The sequence below is a fragment of the Eumetopias jubatus genome, unplaced genomic scaffold, assembly GCF_037043125.1.
Source record: "Eumetopias jubatus isolate StellerSeaLion01/CBP00866 unplaced genomic scaffold, mEumJub1_p1.0 scaffold_1, whole genome shotgun sequence".
In the NCBI taxonomy this organism is placed as follows: Eukaryota; Metazoa; Chordata; class Mammalia; order Carnivora; family Otariidae; genus Eumetopias; species Eumetopias jubatus.
The window spans coordinates 191,733,238-191,759,854 of NW_028274807.1; the positions used below are offsets into that span (position 1 = coordinate 191,733,238).

The window sequence follows — 26,617 nt, forward strand, 5'->3', positions numbered from 1 at the left end:
CAGCAGAAATCACTTGAGCTTCTGTTTCCTGGGTGGTTTTACTGGAGCTAGCTAGCTCAGTGTCTCTCAGCTGGCTGGAGGGACGGTGGGATGGATGAATGGAAGAGTGGAAGGGTAGAAGGGTAGACAGATGGAAAGGTGGAAGGGTGGATGAATAAATCAATCCTCCAAGAGACAGTGGCTGGCAGACTACACCTTCCTCTACCTGCCAATCTCAGCACCCAAGAAAGACATGTTGAATTGAATATAAGAACTTCTCAAACTCAACACCCAGAAAGCAAATAATCAAGTCAAAAAATGGGCAGAAGATATGAAAAGACACTTCTCTGAAGAAGACATACAAATGGCTAACAGACAGATGAAAAAATGTTTATCATCTTTAGCCATCAGGGAAATTCAAATCAAAACCACATTGAGATACCACCTTACACCAGTTAGAATGGCAAAAATGGACAGGGAAAGAAACAACAAATGTTGGAGAGGTTGTGGAGAAAGGGGAACCCTCTTCCACTGTTGGTGGGAATGCAAGTTGGTACAGCCACTTTGGAAAACAGTGTGGCGGTTCCTCAAAAATTTAAAAATAGAGCTACCCTATGACCCAGCAATTGCACTCCTGGGTATTTACCCCAAAGACACAGAGGTAGTGAAAAGAAAGGCCATACGCACCCCAATGTTCATAGCAGCAATGTCTGCAATAGCCAAACTGGAAAGAGCCGAGATGCCCTTCAACAGATGAATGGATAAAGAAGATGTGGTCCATATATACAATGGAATATTAATCAGCCATCAGAAAGGATGAATACCCAACTTTTACATCAACATGGATGGGACTGGAGGAGATTATGTTAAGGGAAATAAGTCAAGCAGAGAAAGTCAATTATCATATGGTTTCACTTATTTGTGGAACATAAGAAATACCATCGAGGACATTAGGAGAAGGAAGGGGAAAATGAAGGGGGGGTGGACATTGGAGGGAGAAATGAACCATGAGAGACTATGGACTCTGAGAAACAGGGTTTGGTGGGGGGGGGATTGGTTAGCCCGGTGATGGGTATTAAGGAGGGCACGTACTGCATGGAGCACTGGGTGTTATACGAAAACAATGGATCGTGGATCACCACATCAAAAACTAATGATGTAATGTATGGTGACTAACATAACATAATAAAATTTAAAAAAAAGAGATTCTAGGGGCAAAAGTGAAGGAGAGGTGGAGGCAGAGAGCAAACAGATGGCAGATGTTGAGGAACCAAACTGAAAGGTCTGTGATCTCCTCAGTCAAGGTACCTGTGCCTAATGATCCGTCTTATTCATTTTCAGACCCCAGATGCCAGTTTCCAATTTGATTTCCTTCTCTCCACAGGCTAACGCTGACCCCAAGCCGCTCCTCACCAGGACAAGATGAGAGTATCAGGTAGGGGCCATGTTCCGAGGATTCAAAGTCTCAACGTTGAGGTCTGATACGGGTTTAGGAATCATTTTTTCCATCAGGAATGCAGTCAGTCCCTAGACTCAGAGGTTGTTTGACTGTCTATGCTCTCAAATGTTTAGACCAGACTAATTCCAGGAGGAAACCCATCCAGGGGGAGCCTGGAAGAGGGGGAAAAGGCAACTTGCTGCCCCTAGGCTGAAGGGCTGGAGAAGCTTTGGCATCATGGCCCCACCTGGCTGGGACCACAGGGACTGACGTGGTTCACAGCACAAGTTTCAGAGTCAGCACACGTTCCTGGGTTCAAATGCCGCCTCGGTCACTTACCAGCCAAGTGACCGCCCCCCTGAGCCTGTTTCCTTATCTGCAAAATGGGAATGATCAGTAGTATCTGACAGAGATTTGCCGTGAGGATGAACTGAGATAATGTATGTGAAAGCTGTTTGCCCGCGGCCTCAAACAAAATGGCTGTATAATGTGAACTGATACCCAGGGAGAATTCTGGGTGCCTCCCACCACACTGTCCCCCAGAAGATGAGGGACCTCCCCAAAGACCTGAGCCCTGCCCCCACAGGATCCAGGGGGCCTTCTCCCCCACCCCAAGTAGCCAGAGGCCAGCACAAGACCCCAGAGCTGAATTCAGGGCCATGTGGAGGTCAGGGGAGGAGCTAGAGAACGTGGCTTGAAGGCATTGGGGCCACCAAAGGCCCTGAGCTGGTAGGCGTAGTGGAGACTGCTTCTGGCCCTCATGGGAAAGTGGGGGAAGGGAGTGAGACCGGGAGCTTTGGGAGCTCTGGAGACCAAGAGTCTGTCCTGTGTGTGGGGTTGCTCCCCACTGATGCAGAAGCAGTCAGGCTGTGAGGCCAGGGAAGCCACATCAGCAAGGCCAGTGTGTGTTCCTATAAATAGCATTGTGTGGTTATTTGTGGCCCCTTTCAGGCGGAGCAGTGGAAAATGTGAGGGACAAGCCCCTGCCCCAAGCCACCATGGAGGCTGCCTACTAGTGACAACTATCACCTCCCTCCCAACAAGCTGTGGGTTCAGAAGCGAGGCTGTTGAACCATGTCCACTCTGTGACTGAGGCACTCCTGCCCAGAGAGGCTGAACTTCTGCCCGAGGTCACACAGTGGCACTGGCTGCCTGGAGGCCTGGATGCAGCCTTCCCGACTTCTGTGGTGGGGCTCACCCCTCGGGCTGTCTGCAGCAGAACCTGCCTCCTGCTTTGTTGCCACACACTCAGGTCTCACCACAGGGTATTGGATAAAAGTGCAGATTCCCAGGCCTCACCCCTAAGGAGTCTGTCTGTGGGTGGCTAAGTGGAGCCCAGAAAGGAACATTTCTAATCTTTTCCCCCAGGGGACCCACTTTGGGAAATGTGGCCACGTAATCTTGCAGCGTGATCTCACCATTTGGTCATTGCATGGATTCACACATGGTCTCACCCCGTGGTCTCCTGACCTGGTCTAAGGTGTGGGCCTTGGTCTGGGGCTACAACATGGGGTCTCCTGGTGGGCTCTCATGACATGGTCTCACTGTGGGGGTTTGGTAAGGACTCACAAGTAACCTTGCTATGTGGCCTTGTGATGTGGCTTCAGGGCAGTATCTCCTTGCGCTACAGGTATGCTTCACCTCCTGGCCTTTATCTTTGCCCTGGTCGCCACATGGATCTTTATTAGCAGCTACATCAGCTTCAACATGAAAACTCTCCGTCTGCCCCGCTGGCTAGGTGAGTGGGGCTCACTGCTGGGCACAGGGACTGTGGACCAGGACGGGGCCAAGGATATTCCTCCCTCCATCTGTGGGTGACCCAGGAGACAGCCAGACATGGCAGGGTGTGCGCTGCCTTTGGGACTCCAGCCTTGGTGGGGGTGGAGGCTTCCAGGAAGCCTGGAGCCCATGAGGAGCACAGAAGTGTTCCAAGGCCCTGGCTATAACCTGTGCCTGCATCAAGGGCCGTTTTGGAAATGTGATTCCAAGAAAAAAGAATGACACAGGGAGGAAGAAAAGAAGGAAGGAAGGGGGGAGGAGAAGAAGGGAGTCAAGAGAGAAAAAACTGAGCATTGAGTGGCATCCAACTGCAGCTGCTATCACCTCTTCCTGAAACACTCTTCACACAGATGTCCCTGTAGCCAGCTCTTCTCCAACTTCAGGTCTCTGCTCAAATGTGACCTCCTCAGAGAGGCCTTCCCCAACAACCCCAGCTGCAGTCATGCCCCCTCCCTCTACTTTAGCCCCTACATTGGCCTATTTCCTTCAGAGCTTCACCATCAGCCATCATTAGGGTGTTTATTTATTTGTCTATATAATTGTTGTCGATCACTATTCCCTAGAATGTAAGCTTCTTGAAGGCAAGGATTTTCTCTTGTGTACCTCCATTTCTCTAGCACTCAGTGCAGGGCAGATGCTCAGTAAACATTTGATGAATGAAAGAAAAATGAATGGATGGATGATGGATGGGTGGATTGATGGAGGGTGGATGGAAGGTGGATGAATGGATGGATGGGTGGATAGATGATGGGAGGATGGATGGATGGATGATGGATGGATGGATGGGTGGATGGATGGATGGGAGGATGGATGGATGGATGATGGATGGATGGATGGATGGGTGGATGGATGGTGAATGGACGGGTGGGTAGGTAATGGATGGGTAGATGGGTAGATAATGGATGAATGATGGATGGACGGGTAGATGGATGGTTGGGTGATGGATAGATGAGTAGATGATGGATGGGTGAATGAATGATGCATGGGTGGATGATGGATGAGTAATGGATACCAGTTACTTACTTGCATAATCTCATATAATCTGCACAAATGGCCCCATGAAGTGATCCATGGTGTGGTTGTGGAGTGGGTTCATACATGACCTCATGGTGTGGTTTTATGTGTAGTCTAAGAAAAGAGAGGCTCAGGGAGCTTCAGGGAGATGAAGAAAGTTCCCCAAATTTCCCTTATAGATGTCAGCAGGAATGGAAACCCAAGCCTCTCAGGTCCAAATCCTTTCAAAGGAAGGAAAGGGAAGGGATATATGTCTCTGCAATTGTCCTCCTTGGGTTTAGAGAACGACCTCCACTGACATAGTCAAACCTAATAACCTCTGGTGGCCCAGGCTAGCTCACAGCTTCACAGCAGTGAGAAGCCAGTCACCCCATAGAGGAGTCTCCGAGACCCCGCACCTCATCCACTTCTTGTCAAGCATGGCTCACATCAGGATGAACTATACAGACCCATGGTGGCCACCCTGTCCCCAGCCCCAGGGCACTGCTCTTACAGAGATGGACTTAGCTGTGCTAACAGCCTGGGAAGAGATGGGCCCAGGTCAGTGTAGGAGGCTCAGAGCCGAAGTGGAGCTCAGGCGCATCCTCTAGAGGAGAGAGCCCCAGCCTGAAGTGAGAGAGAGCACAGTGTTTGAAAGTACACCCCAGAACTCAGCTACCTGAAGTCTGATGAATCAGTACCTCCAGCCAGCAGTCATGGAGTAACTATTCTGTATTAGGTCCCAGGGACCCCAAAATGAGAAACATGTGGCTCATGTTCATGGTCTGAGTCGGGCACACAAACAGACTTAATTACAGGATATACAAAAACAAAAGAGATGATCCAGAGTCTTGAGAAATGCTTACAGTGACAGGACAGGTAACCAATGGGAAAAGTGGCCATGGAAAACCATGAATGTTCAGCCACGGAAAGGGGTAATACTCATTTTCTTCAGAGGTTCCTAGCCTGGCTGCACAGACCCCCCCACACACCTTATTATTTAATGCATTAATATAGAAGCACATATATTACTGTAGCACAAATTTATGTTTTAATATTTTATTATTATATTGATATATAGTTGGTGTCCGTTCTAATCTATTTTATTTTATGCATTTAATAACATGCTCTGTTAGAGTGGGTAGTGCTGTGTGCGCGCACGTGGGCGCAAAGGGGGGTGGCAGCAGTAAGTGAGGGAGGACTCCCTGACAGGGTGGGACTTCTAGAGCTCAATTCAACATCCTCCACGGGAGGAGAACGCTTGGCCCAGTCAATGCCGCTCCCTAGCCTCCAGCAGGGGGCGCCCAAAGCACTTCCTCGCTAACCAGATTGTGTCCTCTCTTCAGCAGATTTGGACTCCCAGGCGATCCGTGAGTATGACCCCAACCCTGCCTTTGCCTTAGGGTGAGACTTCCCAGGGCTGCTCCTCCTGGCCCTGCAGGCCCCAGAGAAATCCTGGTGTCCAGAATCTGCCCAGCTCTCTCCTCCCATGGCCCCATGGTACCTTCTGCAGCCCCCAAGCCCTGTAGCAGTAGAGGCCTCCTCTCAGCCATTCAGACTGATGGAGATGATTCAACTCTCCCTTCCCCAGCAGCCCCCACCCTGCCCTGCAGGCTGGATTGCCTCCCTAGTCACAGAACCTGGCCCTGCACAGCCACCTCCCCACTCTGACCCCCACTGAGCCCGAGCCCTGAAGATGGGCTCTGTGATTATCATCATGCGGACCCCAGGCTTGGTTCACAGTTCCTGTTCCAGAGTACCAAGGGCCATGTGGGGCATCCAGGCACTCCCAGAGGCATACAGAAAGGGGTGCTGATTGTCTGTTGGGGTAGAAGTACCCAATGTGCCAGGAGAGATGGGCAAAGTGTTCTGGGCTCCAGGAGGGCTACCCCCTTCCAATGGAATGAGGTCACAGAGGCATCAGGGAGGGACTGGCAAAGGCCTAGAGGCAGGAATGTGTGGGGCTGCAGGGGAGACGGTGGCTGGAGAGTCAGGCACTGGGAAGTGGGAATGCTGATGCCTTCAGTGCTGGATACTGCAGCCATCTGAGCAGGGCTTCAGCAAAGACCCCAGCTCTCAAAATGTGGAGAAGGTGGAAAGGAGGGACAGTTATGATGATGATAATAGTACAATGATGGAGGGCCTACTATGTGCCAGACACCATATTCAGAGCTTTACAGGCATCTCATGCAATCCTCACCACCACCTTGGATAGGTGCTCGGACTATCCCCATTTTATAGGTGGGCAAACTGAAGCTCAGAGAAGTAGAAATCTCTTGGCCAAGGCAACACAGCGGTACATAGTGGAGCAGGAGTTCACCTCCAGGCTAGCCCAGAGCCTACCCTCTCCACACCTCCCTTCAAGAGGCAACATGCGTCACAGCATCTCAGTGCAAACACTCAGGCATCATCTGCTAGGGGCATGGCAAATCCAGGCACACGTGCTGCCTCCCACCCTGCCCGCTCTCCTGGTCGACACTGCCAGTCGGTCCCAGCCCTTGCCCTCCAGGCCCACAGGTAGCCTCTACAGCTCTATCATTAAGCCTCTAATAGCAGATCCACTGACAGTTCAGAGAAGAGCTATCTGACAGCCTTTATCTAAACCAACTGCCTCGTTCTACAGCTGGCAAACGTAAAGGGAGAGATTCCTGGTGAGTCACGCCACAGATAACTGAAGAGCAGCCCACATTTCCTGACTGCTCCCCATCCAGTGCTCAGCTTCACGTCCTCAGCAACATCACTAGGGGTTCCCAGAGGGCTTGGGTCTCAGGGTTTGAGGCAGCTGGTGGGGGCAGCCCCCCAGCTCAAACCCAGAGAGCAAATCCCATTTCCCAGTGGCTGAGCCCCCTAGACATCATCCCCTTCATCCAGTAGCTGGACCGTGAAGGCTGGATGGTCAGAAAATCAATTCTGGAAAAGCCTGCTTAAGCCAGCCTGTTGACATCAGGTTTATCAGACTTAGCTGCAGTTGATTAGGCTCTGGGCAAACTCTAGGATGGTGTCCAGGGCCTGGAATGATCCCTCCGGCATAGGTGAGAACGTCTGGTCTCGAGTAAACTGGCCTCTCCGTGAGGGGGCAGGGGACCAGAGGTTAGGGCCGAAGACTCAGAGGGGAGGAGAACCTCTCCGCAGCCTCATCCTCACCTTCGGGCAGGTGCTGGGCCTCCTGAGAAGGGTCCCCTCCAGAAGGTGGGGAAGGGGAGTCAGGTCCCCACGTCTCCAGCCCTCTCTGTCCTGAGCCACAGGCCTAGACACCCACTCTCCCCTTAACAGCCTGTTGTGGTTGTCTCTGCTCCTGGCCCTCACTCTAGTGACAGTGTCCTGGTTTGAGTTCTGGTTATACCTGAAACTTAGGGGGGAGGGGGGCCGCAGGGCAGAGAGCCTAGGATAGGCATTCCACTCAGGCCTCCCAGGCTACCCACTTGGTGAGGGTACCCTGGCCGGAGCGGCATTCACTCCTAGGAAGGAGCACCTTTACCACGTCTTGCACCAGTGGATTGTGTCCCCCTGGAAGGGGCTCTTTTCCCTGGTGCACATAAAGGCTCCCTAGAGGCTGGCAAGATCCTCATCACCCTGACCACATTGTTTCTCCCAGCCTGGAGCCCGGCCCTGCCCAATGCTCTATGCGTTCATTCCGTGAATATTTATTGAGTGCCTACTATGTGCCAGGCACAGGAGTTCCCGGCACGATTTAACAAGATAATAAATGTAAAGTGCTTGCCACGGTGCTTAGCACACAGCAAGCCCTCGGCATCCGCCAGCTTCTGTCAGGAAGCCCGTGGGTTTGCTCCAACCCGGGGCTGCCATAGCCCAGCCCGATGCGTGGCCCGGGGCTGGAGGAGAGACGCTGCCCGATCATGGCTTTCCCTTTGCAGGTGAACTTTCTCTAATTCCATGTTTACCCAGTCCTCCCTAATGGTACTTTCCAAACTGTCAGGTAGTGGTAAAACACACACACAACACGCATTAATATAAATTAGAACCTGCGGGCTGTAAGTGCAGGTGACAGATATCCCAGCTTACAAGGAGTCCATGGAGGGCCAAGCATCGGCAGCTGTGGTTGGGGGTCTTTCATATATCCCCCACCTTTCTCGGGCCTCTGGGTCTGCCCTGTGAGGGCCACGTGGAGAGGACGTGGGTCTTAGTTAGAACCAGGCTCTGCGCCCCAGCTAGAGCTGTAGCGGAAACCCTGAAAAACTCGAGGGTGGTCAGACACACAGCCGGTGTCCTGCGTCTTCGACGGGGATGGCTGGAGGGACCATGCGCAGAAAGGGGCAAATCCTCCCCCACCACCACCCCCCCCACCCACCCCGCGACTCAGTAGGTCTGCAAAGGCGCCTTGGAGAGGAGGCCTCTGCGCTGGGTCCGGAGCCTGCCCCCCACCCTACCGGCCCCTCGCCTGCTGAGCCTGCTCCCCGGCTGGCCGCTCCCCTGACTCCTCCCGAGCCCCTTCCCCAGCTGCCGCCACCGAGGTTGGTCTGTTCCCTCCACAGCGGTCGTGAGGACCAAGTGTGGTCTCAGCAAGCCCTGCCCGGACAACTTCTTTGCCTTTAAAATCAGCAGCGGAGCCGCTAACATCGTGGGCCCCACCATGTGCTTCGAAAACCTTGTGTAAGTTTCTTGAGTTTCCCTTCTTTTCATTGGTTCATTCGGAAATTCGGAGGCTGCAAGGGCAGGCCCTGTGACCGGCCCACACCTTCCACTCACGTCCTTTTCCTCTGGGTGGATGAGTCACAAGTAACAATAACCCGAACAGCTTCCCCATCCGCCAGCACCTCGCTAAATGCTTCCCGGCTTCCTCTCATTCAATCCCCCAACCCTCCCAGAGGTGGGGCTACGATTAACCCCTTTGCAAAGATGAGGAAATGGAGGCTCAGACGGCATTACCCAGCTGAATGGTGGCAGAGTCAGGATTTTGAACGCAGGTCTGCCTGACAGCCAAGCTCCTGGGCTTCCTATAAAGGGGAATGCCTCTGGGGAGAGTTCAAAATCAAGATCCAGGCATCAAAGTTCAGAGGCAGCAGATGCCAGGGCTTCCATCCAGGTGCAAGACAAAGACTATGTACCCATTATCCAAACCAGATGGTAAAGGCCCTGGGGCAGTAAGTTTATCCTACAAAAGGAGCCAGAGACTGATGTTTTATTTATTTATTTTTATTTCTTTATTTAAATTCAGTTTAATTAACATATACTGTATTATTAGTTTCAGAGGTAGAATTTAGTGATTCATCAGTAGCACACAACACCCAGTGCTCATCACATCATGTGCCCTCAATGCCCATCACCCAATTACCCCATCCCCCCCACCCACCTCCCCTCCAGCAACCCTCAGTTTGTTTCCTATGATTAAGACTCTCTCATGGTTTGCCTCCTCTCTATTTTCATCTTATTTTATTTTTCCTTCCCTTCCCCTATGTTATCTGTTTTGTTTCTTAAATTCCACATGTGAGTAAAATCATATGGTATTTGTATTTGACTGACATTTCACTTAGCATAACACTCTCTAGTTCCATCCACCTCCTTGCACATGGCAAGATTTCATTCTTTTTCATGGCTGAGTAAAACTCCATTGTAGACATATACCACATCTTCTTTATCTATTCATTGTCAACGGATATCTGGGCTCTTTCCATAGTTTGGCTTTTGTGGACATTGCTGCTATAAACATTGGGGTGCAGGTGCCCCTTCAGATCACTATGTTTGTATCCTTTGGATAAATACCTAGTAATGCAATTGTTGGGTCGTAGGGTAGCTCTATTTTTAACTTCTTGAGGAACTTCCATGCTGTTTTCCAGAGTGGCTGCACCAGCTTGCATTCCCATCATCAGTGTGGGAAGGTTCCCCTTTCTCTGCATCCTCTCCAACACCTGTTGTTTCTGGAGTTGTTAATTTTAGCCATTATGACTGGTGTGAGGTGATATCTCATTGTGGTATTGATTTGTATTTCCCTGATGCCGAGCGATGTTGAGCACTTTTTCATGTGTCTTGGCCAGTTGTATGTTGTCTTTGGAGAAATGGCGGTTCATGTCTTCTGCCCATTTCTTGATTGGATTATGTGTTCTTTGGGTGTTGAGTTTGGTAAGTTCTTTATAGATTTTGGAAACCAGCCCTTTACCTGATACGTCATTTGCAAATATCTTCTTCCATCCTGTAGGTTGTCTTCTGGTTTGTCATCTGTTTCCTTTGCTGTGCAAAAGCTTTTTATCTTGATGAGGTCCCAATAGTTCATTTTTGCTTTTGTTTCCCTTGCCTCTGGAGATGTGTCTAGCAAAAAGTTGCTGCAGCTGAGGTCACAGAGGTGGCTGCCTGTGTTCTCTAGGATTTTGATGGATTCCTGTCTGACATTTAGGTCTTCAATCCATTTTTAGTTTATTTTTGTGTGTGGTGTAAGGAAATGGTCCAGTTTCATTCTTCTGCAGGTGGCCGTCCAGTTTTCCCAACACCATTTGTTAAAGAGACTATCTTTTTTCCATTGGATATGCTTTCCTGCTTTGTCAAAGATGAGTTGACCATAGAGTTGAGGGTCCATTTCTGGGTTCTCAATTGTGTTCCATTGATCTTTGTGTCTGTTCTTGTGCCAGTACCATACTGTCTTGATTACAGCTTTGTAATAGAGCTTGAAGTCTGGAATTGTGATGCCACCAGCTTTGCTTTTCTTTTTCAACATTCCCCCGGCAATTTAGGGTCTTTTCTAGCTCCATACAGATTTTAGGATTATTTGTTCCACTCTGTGGAAAAAAAACTGATGTTATTTTGATAGGGATTGCATTGAATATATAGATTGCTGTAGGTAGCATAGACATTTTAACAATATTTGTTCTTCTAGTCCATGAGCATGGAAAGTTTTTCCATTTCTTTCTGTCTTAATTTCTTTCATGAGTGTTCTATAGTTTCCAGAGTACAGATCCTTTGCTCTTTGATTAGGTTTATTCCTAGGTATCTTATGGTTTTGGTGCAATTGTAAATGGGATCAATTCCTTAATTTCTTTCTTCTGTCTCATTTTTAGTGTAGAGAAATGCAACTGATTTCTGTACATTGATTTTATATCTTGCCACTTTGCTGAATTCCTGTATTAGTTCTGGTGATTTTGGGGTGGAGTCTTTTGGGTTTTCCACATAGAGTATCGTGTCATCTGCAAAGAGTGAGAGTTTGACTACTTCTTTGCCGATTTGGATGCCTTTTATTTCTTATTGTTGTCTGATTGCTGAGGCTAGGACTTCTAGTACTCTGTTGAACAACAGTGGTGATAGTGGACATCCCTGTCCTGTTCCTGAATTTAGGGTAAAAGCTCTGTTTTTCCCCCACGGAGAATGATATTCATTGTGGGCTTTTCATACATGGCTTTTATGATATTGAGGTATGTTCCCTCTGTCCCTACATTGTGAAGAGTTTAAATCAAGAAAGGATGCTGTACTTTGTCAAATGCTTTTTCTGCATCTATTGAGAGGATCATATGGATCTTGTTTTTTCTTTTATTCATGTGGTGTATCACATTGATTGACTTATGGGTGTTGAACCACCCTTGCAGCCCAGGGATAAATCCCACTTGGTCATGGTAAATAATCCTTTTAATGTATTATTGTTGCGTCCTGTTGGCTAGTATCGTGGTGAGAATTTTTGCATCCATGTTCATCAGGGATATTGGTCTATAATTCTTTTTGGTGGGGTCTTCGGTTTTGGGATCAAGGTAATGCTGGCCTCATAAAATGAGTTTGGAAATTTTCCTTCCATTTCTATTTTTTGAAACAGCTTCAGAAGAACAGGTATTAATTCTTCTTTAAATGTTTGGTAGAATTCTCGTGGGAAGCCATCCGGCCCTGGACTCTTGTTGGTTGGGAGACTTTTGATTACTGCTTCAATTTCCTTGCTGGTTATGGATCTGTTCAGGTTTTCTAGTTCTTCCTGTTTCAGTTTTGGTAGTTTATAAGTGTCCAGGAATGCATCCATTTCTTCCAGATTGCCTAATTTGTTGGCATATAGTTGCTCATAGTATGTTCTTAACCATTTTTTGTATTTGGTGTTGGTTGTGATCTCTACTCCTTCATTCATGATTTTATTTGCTTGGGTCCTTTCTCCTTTTTGATAAGTCTGGCTAGGGGTTTATGGATCTTATTAATTCTTTCAAAGAACCATCTCCTAATTTTGTTGATCTGTTCCACTATTCTTTTGGTTTCTATTTCATTGATTTCTGCACTAATCTTTTAATTTTATTATGTTAATGTTAGTCACCAAACATTACATCATTAGTTTTTGATGTAGTGTTCCATGATGCATTGTGTTCCATTCAATACGTGCCCTCCTTAATCTGCTCTAATCTCTTTTAATTCTCTTCTGCTGCTGGGTTTAGGGTTTATTTTCTATTCTTTCTCTAGCTCTTTTAGGTATAAGGTTAGGCTGTGTACTTGAGACTTCTCTTGTTTCTTGAGAAAAGCCTGTGTTGCCATATACTTCCTTCTTAGGACCACCTTTGCTGCATCACAAAAGTTTACAACAGTTGTGTTTTCATTTTCATTTCTTTCCATGAATTTTTTAAATTCTTTAATTTCCTGGTTCACCCATTCATTCTTTAGTAGGATGCTCTTTTAACCTCCATGTATTTCTGTTCCTTCCAAATTTCCTCTTGTGATTGAGTTCAAGTTTTAAAGTATTGTGGTCTGAAAATATGCAGGGAATAATCCTAGTCTTTTGGTACTGGTTGAGACCTAATTTATGACTCAGTATGTGATCTATTCTGGAGAACGTTCCATGTGCACTTGAGAAGAATGTATATTGTTGCTTTAGGATGGAATGCTCTGAATGTATCTGTGAAGTCAATCTGGTCCAGTGTGTCATTCAAAGCCCTTGTGTCCTTGTTGATCTTCTGCTTAGACAATCTGTCCATTGCTGTGAGTGGAGTGTTAAAGTCCCCTACTATTAGTATATTATTGGTGTGTTTCTTTAATTTTGTTATTAATTGGTTTATATAATTGGCTGCTCCCATGTTAGGGGCATAAATATTTACAACTGTTAGATCTTCTTGTTGGATAGACCCTTTAATTATGATATGGTGTCCTTCCTCATCTCTTATTACTGTCTTTGCTTTAAAATCTAATTTGTCTGATATAAGGATTGCCAACCCAGCTTTCTTTTGAGGTCCATTAGCATGATCAGTGGTTCTCCACCCCCTCACTTTCAACCTGGAGGTGTCTTTGGATCTAAAATGAGTCTCTGGTAGACAGCATATCAATGGGTCTTGCTTTTTTATCCAATCTGATAGCCTGTGTCTTTTGATTGGAGCATTTAGCCCATTTACATTCAGAGTAGCTATTGAAAGATATGAATTTAGTGCCATAGTATTATGACCTGTAAAGTCACTGTTTCTGTATATTGTCTCTGTTCCTTTCTGATCTATGTTACTTTGGGGCCCTCTCTTTGCTTAAAGGATCCCTTTTAATATTTCCTGTAGGGCTGGTTTAGTGATCACAGATTTAGTATCTTTTTGTCCTGAAAGCTCTTTATCTCTCCTTCTAGTCTGAATGACAGCCTTGCTGGATAAGGTATTCTTGGCTGCATATTTTTCTCATTTAGCACCCTGAATAAATCATGCCAGTCCTTTCTGGCCTGCCAGGTCTCTGTGGACAGGTCTGCGGCCAGCCTTATTGTCTACCCTTGTAGGATAAGGACCTCTTGTCCCAAGCTGCTTTTAGGATTTTCTCTTGAAACAGGTGTTTTAATAGGGATTCTGGGGCGCCTGGGTGGCTCAGTCAGTTAGACGTCTGCCTTCAGCTCAGGTCATGATCCCAGGGTCCTGGGATCAGGCCCCACATTGGGCTACCTGCTCTGCAGGGAGTCTGCTTCTCCCTCTGTGCCTCCTCCCACTCATTCTTTCTCTCTCTCTCAAATAAATAAATGAAATCTTTTTTAAAAAAGTAGGGATTTTGAACCTAACTCCAACTCACTTGAGCAAAAGAAGGAACTTAGTGATTCCCATATACAAAATGCACAGATAGCAGGCTTCAGGACCAGCTGGATCCAGGCATTTAAATCATGTCATCAGGGGTCCCTCTCACACCATCTTTAGCTCTGTTCTCTTTTGTTAGATTCAGTTGTCTCAACATGAAAATGGATTGCTTCCTGTGAAGGAGGGAGGCCACTAGCTGGCTGACATATCAGCTGAAGCTGGCACCCCACTGGAAAGAGAACTTTCCCATCCAAATTATCCCTATAAAAGTCCCAAGACTGAGTTTCATTGGCTGGCCTGGGTCACAGGACCATACCTGGCTCAGTCACCGTGAGCAGGGACACAGGATGCTCTACTTGTCCGGGCCTGGAAGACCGAGGTCAGTCCTGAGAACTACCTAGTCTGAGAGTAGAGAAGGACAGTTTTCCCAAGAAACACCAGAATACCGGGCTGTGGATGCTAGGCAGGCAGCAACACAGCCGGGCCCCACACAGCAATCCCGGCCTCTGCAGGATGGCACCAACGCTCTGGGTTCTGCCTTCTTCCCAGCAGCTGGGCCTCACTGCTTGGGGGAGGTGGGCCGGTCCCACCTCCAACACCTCAGAGCCCCCAGCAGGGACCTTCCCTCTTTTCCAAGCAGACTGTTCTCGTCCAAACATGCCATGAGCATACCTCAGAGAATCCAGCCCACCACTCATTTCCAAGAGAAAACAGATGGCCCAAATTATTCTGTGTTTCCTAATGCTTCTGCATAGCGCCATGTGGGCCCCCTCAGAGTTCCAGAGTCACAAAAGCAGAGTGTTCGCTCCACACTTGGGACCAACTGTTGTATTTTGTTTTTCTTCTTCTTCTTCAGGATCATGAGTCCTGTGAAAAACAATGTGGGCAGAGGCCTGAACATTGCCCTGGTGAATGGTGAGCTGCTGATCCACCCCCCAGATAGCCCCCACCATGCTCTTAGAACTGCAGGCAGGGGGTAGGGGGAGGTAGTTAACATTCATTCAGCCAACACTGACTTATCTCCTACTACATGCCTGGGGCATCCTCTAGTGCATGGGAGGGGACAAAGGATCCAAAAGACCTGGTGCTGCTTTCCAGAGTCTTGACCAGGCCTCTGCTGTGTACAGCTATCCCAGGAGGATATGTTTCTCCTGTGAAGCATGACCCCATCCTCAAGGCCATGCAGCCTAAACCAACACACGAAACCATGGGGGGGGGGGCAACCACCAACAATGTGAGGTGATGAGGTGATTGCACTTTCATTCTCTCATTCAACAAATACCGACAGCAGCTACCCTGTGGTGCCCATGAAGTTGACTTCCAATCCAATGGGGTGAGCATCTGTGAAGGAGAAGGAAGCACAGCCCCGAGAACTCGGACACAAAGCTGGGGATGGGGGTCATCAGGAGAGGCTTCCAGAGAGAGGTGTTGGTCAGCTGAGGCCTGAAGGATAATAGGAGTTGGCCAGAAAAGTAGGGGAGGCTCCTTTGAGGCTGGGGCAACACTGTGCAGGGAGCAGAGAAGGAAGGAGTGGGGAGAGGGATTGGGGGCCACACAGGGTCTTTGTGGATGCACCAGAGAAGGAGGGATGACAGGACAGCAGGGAAGGGGGGCAGGCAGGATGGCAGGGTGAGGGGCTAAGCGTCCTGCTAAGAAGTATGGGCTTGAAGCTAAGGACAATAGCGAGCCTCAAAAAGGCTATGAGCAGGGTGTGAGGGCCTAGCCCTGCATTACAGAAACTTCCTTCCAGCTTGGAGTAGGGAGGCTGGAGGCAGGGAGATGTTGGGGGGAGGCCCACAGCCTCACTACGCTACATCTCTTGCAGGGAGCAACTGCAGGCCAAGCCTGAAATAGGGACACATTTCAGGAGGGGGTGGGTTTACAGGGACAGAGTCAGGACCAGGTGTTCTGCCCTGGCCAAGACCCTCCTCTCTGCCTTCGGGGAGGCATGGATGAGATGGAGAGCAAAGGCCAATTCCCTGAATCTAAGAGCCACTTCCTGGGACAAAAGTCAGGGCAAGTGGACAAAGGGCACAGCAGACAGGAAGGAAAAGGCCAAGCGTGTGTATGCGGCATGACCACGTGAACACACTTAGGAAGTGACAGGGATTGGATTGGCGGCTCCTAGGGGAGCCATCTCCCTTCGGCCAAGAAATCCTGCTGAGTCAGGGGAAAGGTCAAAGCCTGGGGCAAAAATGGAGCCTTACCCAGAACAGGAGGTCAGAACGCAGCCCTGGTCAACTTCCGGGAAGCCCGAGAAAGGTGGGGCCTGGGAGGGGCAGGAGGCTGAGCAGGGCATGCCGCCTCCAAAGTCTTGAGAAGGAGAGCAAGGCCTGATTCACTCCATTGGCAGGTCCTTCCTCCCGGGAGGGCACAGCAGCTGTTCTACCTAATCCCCGCTCACCCCCCATCCCCGAACCCTCCCCACTGCGCAGGAGCTTGCCCTGGCCACAGCCCATCTGGCTGAAACCTGCTGGTTCTCTCCTCCCTGAAATGGGCCACTGCAGAAGAAGACCTCTTTGAATAGTCTCCCGGGAGACAGGCTTAGACTAGGGCCTCCTCCTCTTCCCCTCATAAAGCGCAAAGACAAAAACAAGCATCAGTAACACCAAGAGCTAACGTTTATTGAGCCTTTGCTGTGTGCTAGCTATTTCATTCAACCTCCTCCACATGCCAGAGTGGAGTTGTGCACAGTCTCCCCATGTTCCAGGTAAGAAAGTGGAGGCTCGGAGAGGTTAGGCCTCGTGCCCAAGGTTACCCAGCCGATAGAATCATCTAGATTTGAACCTGGATCTGACTGACTCCAGGTTGTAATCACTCAGCTGAACTAACTTCCCTAGACTAAGAACCTCTCGAAGCATCTACTGCATGCTAGCTGTGGAGAAGTCCAAGGAATCATTCTCCGGGCCTCGGGGTCTCATCTGTATATTAAGCCAGCAAGGATTGCTAAAGATTGGTGGTTTTCAGTCTTTTAGGGGGCAGAGATTCCTTTAAGAAACTGTTCAAACTATACCTCCTCCCCCTAATTCCAGAAAAATACACAAATGAACATGATCAGTTTCATGTGTGCATAGACCCCCACCCTCCCCCCACCCCTTTCCAAGGAGCCTACACTGGTGTCTGAGAATCCAGGAAGGGCTGCAGTGTAAACCCCCCCACCCACCCAGCAGGAGAGCCTCCACTATCTAGACCCCTGTCCCTACCCTCTTCGGGGATCCACAAACTGGCTTCGGGGGGAGGGACCCGGGGAGAAAATATAGAGCTGCCATCCCCTCTGCAACACCCCCATCTAGTGGCAGAGAGTGAGAACTGCGACTTCCCCCAGATACCTGGTTCCCTGTAGTACTTGGACCCTTTGCAAAATACACAAACACGATTCAGATGACTGGACTCAGAGCTTTGAGTACATTCAGCCCACTGCAAATCCCTTTGCCTTCAAGAATTGGAGGATTCAGATGTCCTATTTAGGAAGGAATAATGATAATGATTGCAGTTATTTTTATTACTGTTTTCCAGCTAAAATTTGTCTTGTATGTTTACTACCTAGTTTAAATACATCTCCCTTAGTTCCCATAGCCCATTGTTCAGATGCAACAATTGAGGTCAAAATACTAAGCGGTGTGTTAGGAAGTGGCAAGGCAGAACACAGACCCAGATTGGTTCGATACCATTCAATTCCAGAGATCCTTCACCATTTTGTCCTTGTACCTCTCGGATCAGCCCAGAAGTTACTGGGCCCCTACTCAGTCCTGCATGCTTTCTATAGGAGCTGACTTGACTCCATTATTATTCCATTTTTAGATCTTAGACTAAAGAGTAGCCATTTTCTGCAAAACAATAGGCAGGATGACCTGTTTCAGGAAATCACAGTTTTGCTCTCTCATGTGCAGGAACCACAGGAATAGTGCTGACGCAGAAATGTTTCGACATGTACTCTGGAGGTAGGCACCTCTGTTGGCACTGAGGGCACAGGGTGGGCTGAGCTTCTATGGCAAGAGAGCCGTCGGGGTGCTGGGATGCTCAGCTCTCATCTCCAGAGAAGACCAGAAAGAAGCATGGTAGGGGTGGAGGACCATCCTGCTGTCTTTGAAGCTCCTTTCTGCTGTCTTATTTAGTTGGACTCTCCTGGGTGCAGATCCTGAGACCAGGAGTCAGGTGCAACAGTTTATTTGGGAAGAGGTGATCTCAGGAAATGCCAGCAGGAAGCGAGACGGAGAGGGACACAGCCAGAACAGTGTGTTACCAGGCTGAATGCTGCAGGCAATTGGAACTCGGAGCCAGTGTCAAGTACATGCCTCAGATCTCAGAGGGGCAAGGGAGCTGGGGCACTCCCACCCCTAGTTCCTTGGCACTTCCCACCTGCCTGGCTTGCCCCAGGGCACAGAGGAGGATCTGGAGGTCAGAGAGGACCTTAAGGCAAAGAAACACTGGTGCTGGCTTTTGGAGGCCAAGCAGTTGCACACTCTCAAGTGCTAAGGACAAGGACACATGGCCCAGTTAGCTCTGCTAGGTAAAAGGTATTTTATTTTAAGGCCACAGGGGTCTCTCTTGGGCCCAAGGACAGGACAGGCCTCCCAAGGCCCGGAAGGGATCGCTCTGAGGCTCCAAGCTCTCTGTGTCTTTCTGCAGATGTCTTTTCTTCCCTCTCTGTACGCTCTGGGCATGTGACCACCCCACTGTCCTCCCCGCTCTTAGCACAGCCTGGGGACAGGACCCTGCCCTACCTGGGCTGGACATTCCCAGCAGCAGCTTCTTCAGCCCCAGGCTGCCTGGCCAAGCCGTGCTGGGGGCAGAAGTCTCACCCAACAATCCTGACATCTTCTAAAACACGGTGGAATCCGTCCCAAACTCAGTATGCCACCCACTGCCTAGCTGGCAACCTGCCTCCCTCCCTCTGACCCAGAAGCCTCACCCAGGAGTGAAGAAGCGGCAGGGCAGCCCTTGCAGGCAGCAGACATCTGGGTCCTGCAAGGACGGGTTTCCATCGAGATGGATGAACTGAGCTCAGCCCCCTTCTCAGAGTTCAGCTCAGCTCCAGTTTCCCTCCCCTGTGCCAGTGATCTCAAGGCCGGCTCTGGGCTCGGGCATCCCTACCTTCCTGTGCCCACCTAAACACATGAGCCCCAGAGGGGACAAAGGCAGCAAGACAGGGAGAAGCCCTCTTGGCTTTGCAAACAAAGGAGGGGGAGCTGAAAGGCAGGCAGTGGGAATCGGGTGCCCAGCAGTCACAGCTGGGAACGTTGGGAAGGTGATGTGCAGCACCAGGCTTGGAGACAGCAGCTGGTACCCTGTCCTGGGCCCAGGGCTTAAGGGGGTCCCCTGGGTTCCCTGATAGCCATCCTCCAGCGAGCCCCACCTCACAGGTAGGGTCTGCAGGGCCCAATAATGTGCCAACCAGCAGCCTGCATCAAGGCCCACGCAGACCGAGGGCTGGCCAGGGCTTGGCAGTGGCTGGGGTGGTCGGGGGAGGACGGAGCTTGGACAGGCAGGCACGCGAGGCCCCTCCTGGTGCAGGACAGAGCTGGAGACGGGTGAGGAGGTGGTGGGGCAGGCTGTGGGCCGAGGGCCAGAGGCCATCGTGTGTCCTCTGTCCAGGACCATGCATGTGTTCGGGGTGGCCCGGGGCCAGGTTTATGGAAAAGGTCCAGTCTCTGGAATCAAAGACTTCAGGCTGAGGCAGGTGTCATCTTGTGAACTTCAGTTTTGTCATCTGTAAAATAGCGGTAAACCACAGTGTCCGCTTCAGGAGACGGATCTAGGGGATTGGGTAGGAACTGGCACCAATCAGTGGGAGGCGCCCAGGGTGCCCTTCCCTCCTCCCTCCCTCCATCCACATGACTCATGAAGCAAGGAGGTCATTGTCAGAATAAAAAGGGTTAAAATTTTTATTTTTATTTAAATTCAACTAACATATAGTGTATTGTTAGTTTCAAAGGTAGAGTTCAGTGATTCATCAGTCTTCTATAACACCCAGTGCTCATTACATCACCCAGTTACCCCATCCACCTACCCCACCCCACCCCACCCCCCGCCCAGCAACCCTCAGTTTGTTTCCTGGAGTTAAGCCTCTCTTATGGTATGTCTCCCTCTCTGATTTCATCTTGTTTTATTTTTTCTTCCCTTCTCTGTTTTGTTTCTTAAATTCCATATGAGTGAGATCATATGATAATTGTCTTTCTCTGATTCACTTATTTTGCTTAGCGTAATACCCTCTAGTTCTATCCACATCATTGCAAATGCAAGATTTCATTTTTTTTGATGGCTGAGTAGTATTCCCTTGTATGTATATATACCATATCTTTATTTATTCATCTGTTGATGGATATCTAGGCTCTTTCCATAGTTTGGCTATTGTGGACATCGCTGCTATAAACATTGGGGTGCATGTGCCCCTTCAGGTCACTACATTTGTATCTTTGTGATAAATACCTAGTAGTGCAATTGTTGGGTCCTAGGGTAGCTCTATTTTCAACTTTTTGAGGAACCTCCTTACTGTTTTCCAGAGTGGCTGCACCAGCTTGCATTCCCACCAACAGTGTAGGAGGTTCCCCTTTCTCTGCATCCTCGCCAACACCTGTTGCTGGAGTTGTTAATTTTAGCCATTCTGACTGGTGTGAGGTGGTATCTCATTGTGGTATTGATTTGTATTTCCCTGATGCCGAGTGATGTGGAGCATTTTTTCATGTATTTGTTGGCCATTTGGATGTCTTCTTTGGAGAAATGGCTGTTCATGTCTTCTGCCCATTTCTTGATTGGATTATTTGTTCTTTGGGTGTCAGGTTTAAGTTCTTTAAAGATTTTGGATACTAGCCCTTTATCTGATATGTCATTTGCAAATATCTTCTCCCATTTTGTAGGTTGTCAAAAAGGGTAAAAAATAATTTAAACTAAATTTTGTATTGCTCTATTATGAACATGGATGTAACGATGGCTGATGGGGACCCAGAAACAGAAGCATTTGAGGACAAGTTGCCCCTTCCCACAAGAGATAAAAGAAGGCAATGACTTCTTAAAGTGAGAGGATAATTAATAGAAGGCACACTTCATTTTTTTCCAAACATTACTGTCCATCCCAGACAAGAACAGATCTTGATATCTGGAGCTAACGGCTCCAACTGATTTTCAGAGTTCCTTCTTTTATCTCAGGAGTTCAAGGGCCGTTTCCCTAACAGAGCCTCTGTGGTCACTGACTGCAGGCCTCTGTGTTACTGAGCTGGTTGGCAGCTGGCCTTGCTTTCAGGATTTGATTCTTCCCCTAGGTCCAAGGGATCACTGGGGAATACTAAGAACTGGCTTATCTTCATGGGTGTGGGCCTGTGGGCAGGGCAGCCATACAGCCCTGCACCGAGAGCAAACTCAGGTTTAGTCTGATGCTCTGCCTTCACCTGTCTTGAAATTCTTAATTTTTTAACAAAAGGCTCCACATTTTCATTTTTCACTGGGCTCTGAAAATTATGTCACTGATCCTGCTAATAATTACAATTCCATTATAGTGCACTTTCTGTATGCCCAGAGTCATCGTCACATTTGCTGTTTACAAAAATGCTATGGGCAGGGCTATGAATCATCCTCGTGGGACAGATGTGGCCCCCTACTTATCCCACTAGGCCAATCTTGCCCATACTTCCTCAACCATTCAAGAGCCCCCTGCACAAGTTACACCATATTCAGAGTACCATCTGAATTATTAGTATTTTCCTTTGAATAAACTCACTTTTTTTTAACCTAAATAAATCTATCTTAAAAGGAAATTATATCACTGCCCTAAGTTATCAGTTTTTATGCAGGAAAGGTGACCATAAAAATAAGCACAATGGAAACAAACCCATATCCTTGAAGCGAGCTGGGTGCTGATGCCTCCACCAGGCGCTGCACCTAGGCCTGCTCTCTGGTAAGTGCAGAGATTTCACAAGTGCAAGGAGGTGTTAAAGATGCAAAGGGAGGTTTGCTCCTTGGCATAAGCTGGAGAACTGTAGGACACTGATGTTCTCGCTCAGTGACCTGCGTTTCCTGTGGTGCGGTGGATCTCCTCTAAAGTCAGCACAGACAGGTTCTTAACCAGCGTAGAAGGAGGTGGCAGGGGGTGTGCAAAGAGCCGAGAGTTCCTGAGAGATGACTGTGCTCCATTCCTCAGGTACAGGTCCTCAAGGGCCCTTAGAACAATGTCTCTCACTCCTGGCTGCACATCAGAATCTCCTGTGGAACTTTTAAATTCCAGTGTCCACCCCTGACCACCTGCATGAGGCCACCTTTGCTCCATGCACTTTTCTCTCCCCTGGAGAGGGCTGCAGGGAGCTTCACCCAAGGTGTCGCCTCCTGCTGGCCCCTGAGCTTCAGGTGGACCTCCGTGTCAGCCTGCCCCTGGCCACTCCTGGATCTTCAGGGCAGTAGCAGAGAATGAGAATGACCAGTGGTCATTTCCCATAAATGACCCTGGAGAGGGCTGCCCGGAGCTTCACCCAAGGTGTCGCCTCCTGCTGACCCCTGAGCTTCAGGTGGACCTCCATGTCAGCCTGCCCCCGGCCACTCCTGGATCTTCAGGGCAGTAGCACAGAATGAGAATGACCAGTGGTCATTTCCCATAAATGACCAGCACCCCGCTTTTCTTCCTCCCCCAGATGTTAAGCTCCTGGTAAAATTCCTTAAAGACATCCCAGAGGGCACTCTGGTGCTAATGGCCTCCTATGATGACCCAGGAACCAAGTAAGTGGGAACGTCCACCTGCCCGGCCATGGGTTGAAGGGAATCAAATTCTTCCAAGTCCTAAGTGCCTTTTCTCTGCTCTCCCGCTGGCTCTGTCTTCTGGCAGCTTCTCCTGGGGAAATAACCAGACCAGGGCATGACGACATGTTCATGGAGGCTCACCACAGCCTCAGTTACAACATTGGAAAGCTGGACACACTGTCCCTGTCCAGTGAAGACCAACTAGTTACAGAAATTATGACACATGTTGATATGTGACATTATATGTACATAGAAGAGGATCTACATCAAAAATGATATAGAAAATAATTTAAGGATATGGAAGAATGCTCACCCCTTAGTATTAAGTGAAAACAAAACGTTATAAAAGCATTGGTATGATCCCCCAGTGTGTGGGGAACAAAGATATTAAGGAAATACATTAAAATGTTACAGTGATAATGTCAAGACTGTAATTTTTAGTTCCTCTGTGATCTATATTTTCCAAATAAACATGTATATTTGTAAACAGAAGCAAACCCGTACTAGTGGCCACTCGGCCCTGTTCCTTCTGAGCACAACCCTGCACAGCATAGCTGCTGCACCCGACGGACAGTGGGGCAGAGGGTAGGCCAAGTGCTTGAGAACCTTGCCCCTCTCCACCCCCCCCTCCACCTCACTGTCCTCTCTGGTCCTCTGCAGAATGAATGATGAGACCAGGAAGCTCCTCTCCAGCTTGGGCAGTTCCTATGCAAACCAGCTGGGCTTCAGAGATAGCTGGGTCTTCTTAGGGGCCAAAGACCTCAAAGATAAAAGCCCTTTTGAGCAGGTGAGTTCCTGGCGGCCTCCACATCCTGGTGAGGCAGGTGGGGGTAAGGTGCCAGGGATGGATGGTCAAGGACTAGGGTGGCTTGGGCGGGACAGTGTGGGGACCTCAGAGGTCAGGGTGGCCCAACCGACTAATCCCCCAGCGGGAAGTAGCCTTGACCATTTTGCAAGGATCTGGGTCATATATAAATGGATAAGTACCAGAAAGGAGAAGGAAGAGAAGAAGGCGGAGGGAAGTGAGGAACGGGAAAAAGAGAAAGGAACGCAGAGATGAAGGCTGCATGATGGGTAGAGCAGGGGGCGGGATGTCTGGCTTCTAGTCCCAAAGGAAACCTAGGCCAAGCCTCTCTCTCTCTCCACTCCCCTGCCCCGGGCCTCAGGCTCCCCACCAGAGGGGAGAGGTTTAGACCTCTCCCCTGTGGAGAGGATAAATTTGCATCAAGAGGAGGACACAGGGGATGCCTGGGGGGCACCTGGCGTCTGCCTTCGGTTCAGGTCATGACCCCAGGGTCTGGGATGGAGTCCCACATGGGGTTCCCCGCTCAGCAGGAGGCCTGCTCCTTTTCCCACTTCCCCTGCTTCCCCTGCTTGTGTTCCCTCTCTCTCTGTCTCTCTGTCAAATAAATAGATAAAAATCTTAAAAAAAAAAAAAAAAAAGGCGAGCCCACCTGAGAACATGGAAGGGGTCAGGAGTGGTCCATGACATGTGGTTCCACAGCCACTATCCAGGTCCCAAGCAGAGTCCGGAGTCTCAGAAGTGCTCAGGGGAGGAAAGGGGAGTCGATGATGGGGTGGAGCCTTCAGAGAAATGCTGAACCTTCTCTCCCTGTCCCGCATCTGCATCCCCAGCTCAGAGCAATTCCCAAATGTGGGAGAACTAGCCAGATCTTCCCTGGCCTGATGTAGTCCATTGTCTGGTGGTGAGAATATTCAGCTCTGCCCAGATTCCAAGGCAGGCAAAGAGTTGATGATTCGGACATACAAGACTACGGAGGAGAGTGAACTCTATCCTGAAGGCAGTGGGGAGCCATGGAAGGCTTAAGCGGAAAAGCGACAAGAGCAGATAGATACATAAGAAACACTAGCATTCAGCAAGCACTCGCTCTGTGCAGGCTCGGCTGAGCAAGTTACCTGCAGCGCCGCCTTTAATTCCCGCAATGAAGTAGGTACAATTCTGCTCCCACCCCACAGTCGAGGATCTGGAGCCGAGGAGAGGTTTTATTTTTTTTTTTTTTTAAGATTTTATTTATTTATCTGACAGAAACACAGCAAGAGAGGGAACACAAGCAGGGGGAGTGGGAGAGGGAGAAGCAGCCTTCCCTCAGAGCAGGGAGCCCGATGCGGGGCTCGATCCCAGGACCCTGGGGTCATGACCTGAGCCCAAGGCAGACACTTAAGGACTGAGCCACCCAGGCGCCCCCCAAGGAGAGGTTTTAGCCAGCTTGTTTGGATCTGATGCAGATGTAGCTCTCATCCAGGTGTGGCGGCCTCCACACAGATTCCCGTCCTGATGCTTTTAGCACAGCCTCCCTGACTGAGCACAGGGAGGAGGCCCAGGCGGTAATCAGACCCAAGGCACAGCAGCCTGCAGGGGAGGGGCTGTGGGAGGCAGGGGAGCAACCACCTCTAGACACTAGACTCCAGGTGCGGGGACCACAATGGGCTGCAAGGGTTTTTGCCTTGTCTGGAAAACGCTGGCCTGGTTTGTATGTGTGAGTTTCTAAGAGAATGAATTCAGGTTGTTAGAAATTACTTTTTTGAAATGGTGGTACAAAGTAGCTTGTGCTGGAGGAGACAAGGAGGTAGCCCTCTATAGCCTCCTGGTGAAGAACAACAGCAGCAGAGTGGGGCTCCAGAGCATACCTGTGCAAGGGGGAATGGGCAGACCCATCACCCAGAATGAACTGGAGACCATGATTGAGCGGAACCATTAGGTCCTTTGTTCCCACACATGTGGTTCTGGGTTTTAGAGTCGTAGCATCTAGGATAACTTTTATCCCTGAGGGTGGGCCACAATTATTCCACGGGTAGATTTTGCTATTTACATTTTTTTCCTCCATAAACTAAGCCTAGGCACTTTAAACACCATCTTAACTGATTTTATTCTCTCTATATTTATTATTATTACACAGCGGTTCTGCCCCAGGGCTACTTTGGCCCTCTGTGCCTCAGGTTCCCCATCTGCAGAATGGGATGGTAATAGTATGCCCTTCTTAGGGCTATTGTAAGGAATAAATACATAAGGCACTTTGCACCTGGCATAGAGCAAGTGTTCACGAATTGTGAGGATGCCTCTTTTCATTGTTGTGCTGGTTGTTTGGGGGTGTCCTAGAAAGGCTGATGGAGAATTTGGCAGAGGAGCTAACGTTCTGCAAGCCTGCCCCCCAGTGCTTGGTACCCCACCCCCCCAGGGCAGGACAGGCGAGGACTGAGCTCTGATCTCCTCTGTAAAACCTTGGGCACGTGGCCGTCCCTCTGCACCTCAGTTTCCCCACCTGTGAAATGGGCTGGTCCTATCCCCCACCACAGCTGCCTCCGCATGGGGCTGAAGCCAGGGCAGAGTGAATGAAGGCAGGAGGTCTTAAAGCACAGTGAAAACTCAGGTCTGACTCCTGAATAGCCTCCCCCATGGTCTGTGTTACTCTCTCTTTCTCTCTCTCCCCTCTCTCTCTCTCTAGTTCTTAAAGAACAACCCAGACTCGAACAAATATGAGGGCTGGCCGGAGCTGCTGGAGCTGGAGGGCTGTGTTCCCCAGAAGGTATTTTAGGGCGGCTGCAGGACTCAAGGAGCCCCTAGCTGTCCTAGCGTTAGGTGCAGCGGGAAGAAGGAAGCCAGGTGGCCTATGGAAAGTTCCTCAGGGGGGAGGGGGGGCCCGCGCCCTCTGCGAACCTCCCTTCTCTGGAAGCAGCGCCCTCCCAGCCGAGGTGGCCAGCCATCAGGGGTCCTTCCGGAGCCCATCTGCTTTCCCTTGAGGCC

General features: G+C 49.4%; 1 protein-coding gene across 3 annotated transcripts; it reads left to right on the forward strand.

Moving 5' to 3' along the window:
- Nucleotides 1-1,401: 1,401 nt before the first annotated feature.
- FAM3D (FAM3 metabolism regulating signaling molecule D) lies at nucleotides 1,402-26,408 on the forward strand. 3 transcript variants are annotated; one of them, XM_028110467.1, is made up of 9 exons: nucleotides 1,402-1,414; nucleotides 3,048-3,155; nucleotides 3,559-3,585; nucleotides 8,683-8,800; nucleotides 14,987-15,045; nucleotides 18,021-18,071; nucleotides 22,749-22,833; nucleotides 23,515-23,641; nucleotides 26,319-26,408. In XM_028110467.1, exons 1-9 carry the CDS (start codon nucleotides 1,402-1,404, stop codon nucleotides 26,406-26,408), a joined length of 678 nt encoding a protein of 225 aa, XP_027966268.1. The 3 variants fall into 3 exon arrangements, with proteins under 3 accessions (XP_027966268.1, XP_087878089.1, XP_087878092.1); XM_088021963.1 differs by lacking the exon at nucleotides 3,559-3,585 and having other exon boundaries at nucleotides 3,048-3,159; nucleotides 8,648-8,800; XM_088021966.1 differs by lacking the exon at nucleotides 3,559-3,585 and having other exon boundaries at nucleotides 8,662-8,800.
- Nucleotides 26,409-26,617: the final 209 nt, after the last annotated feature.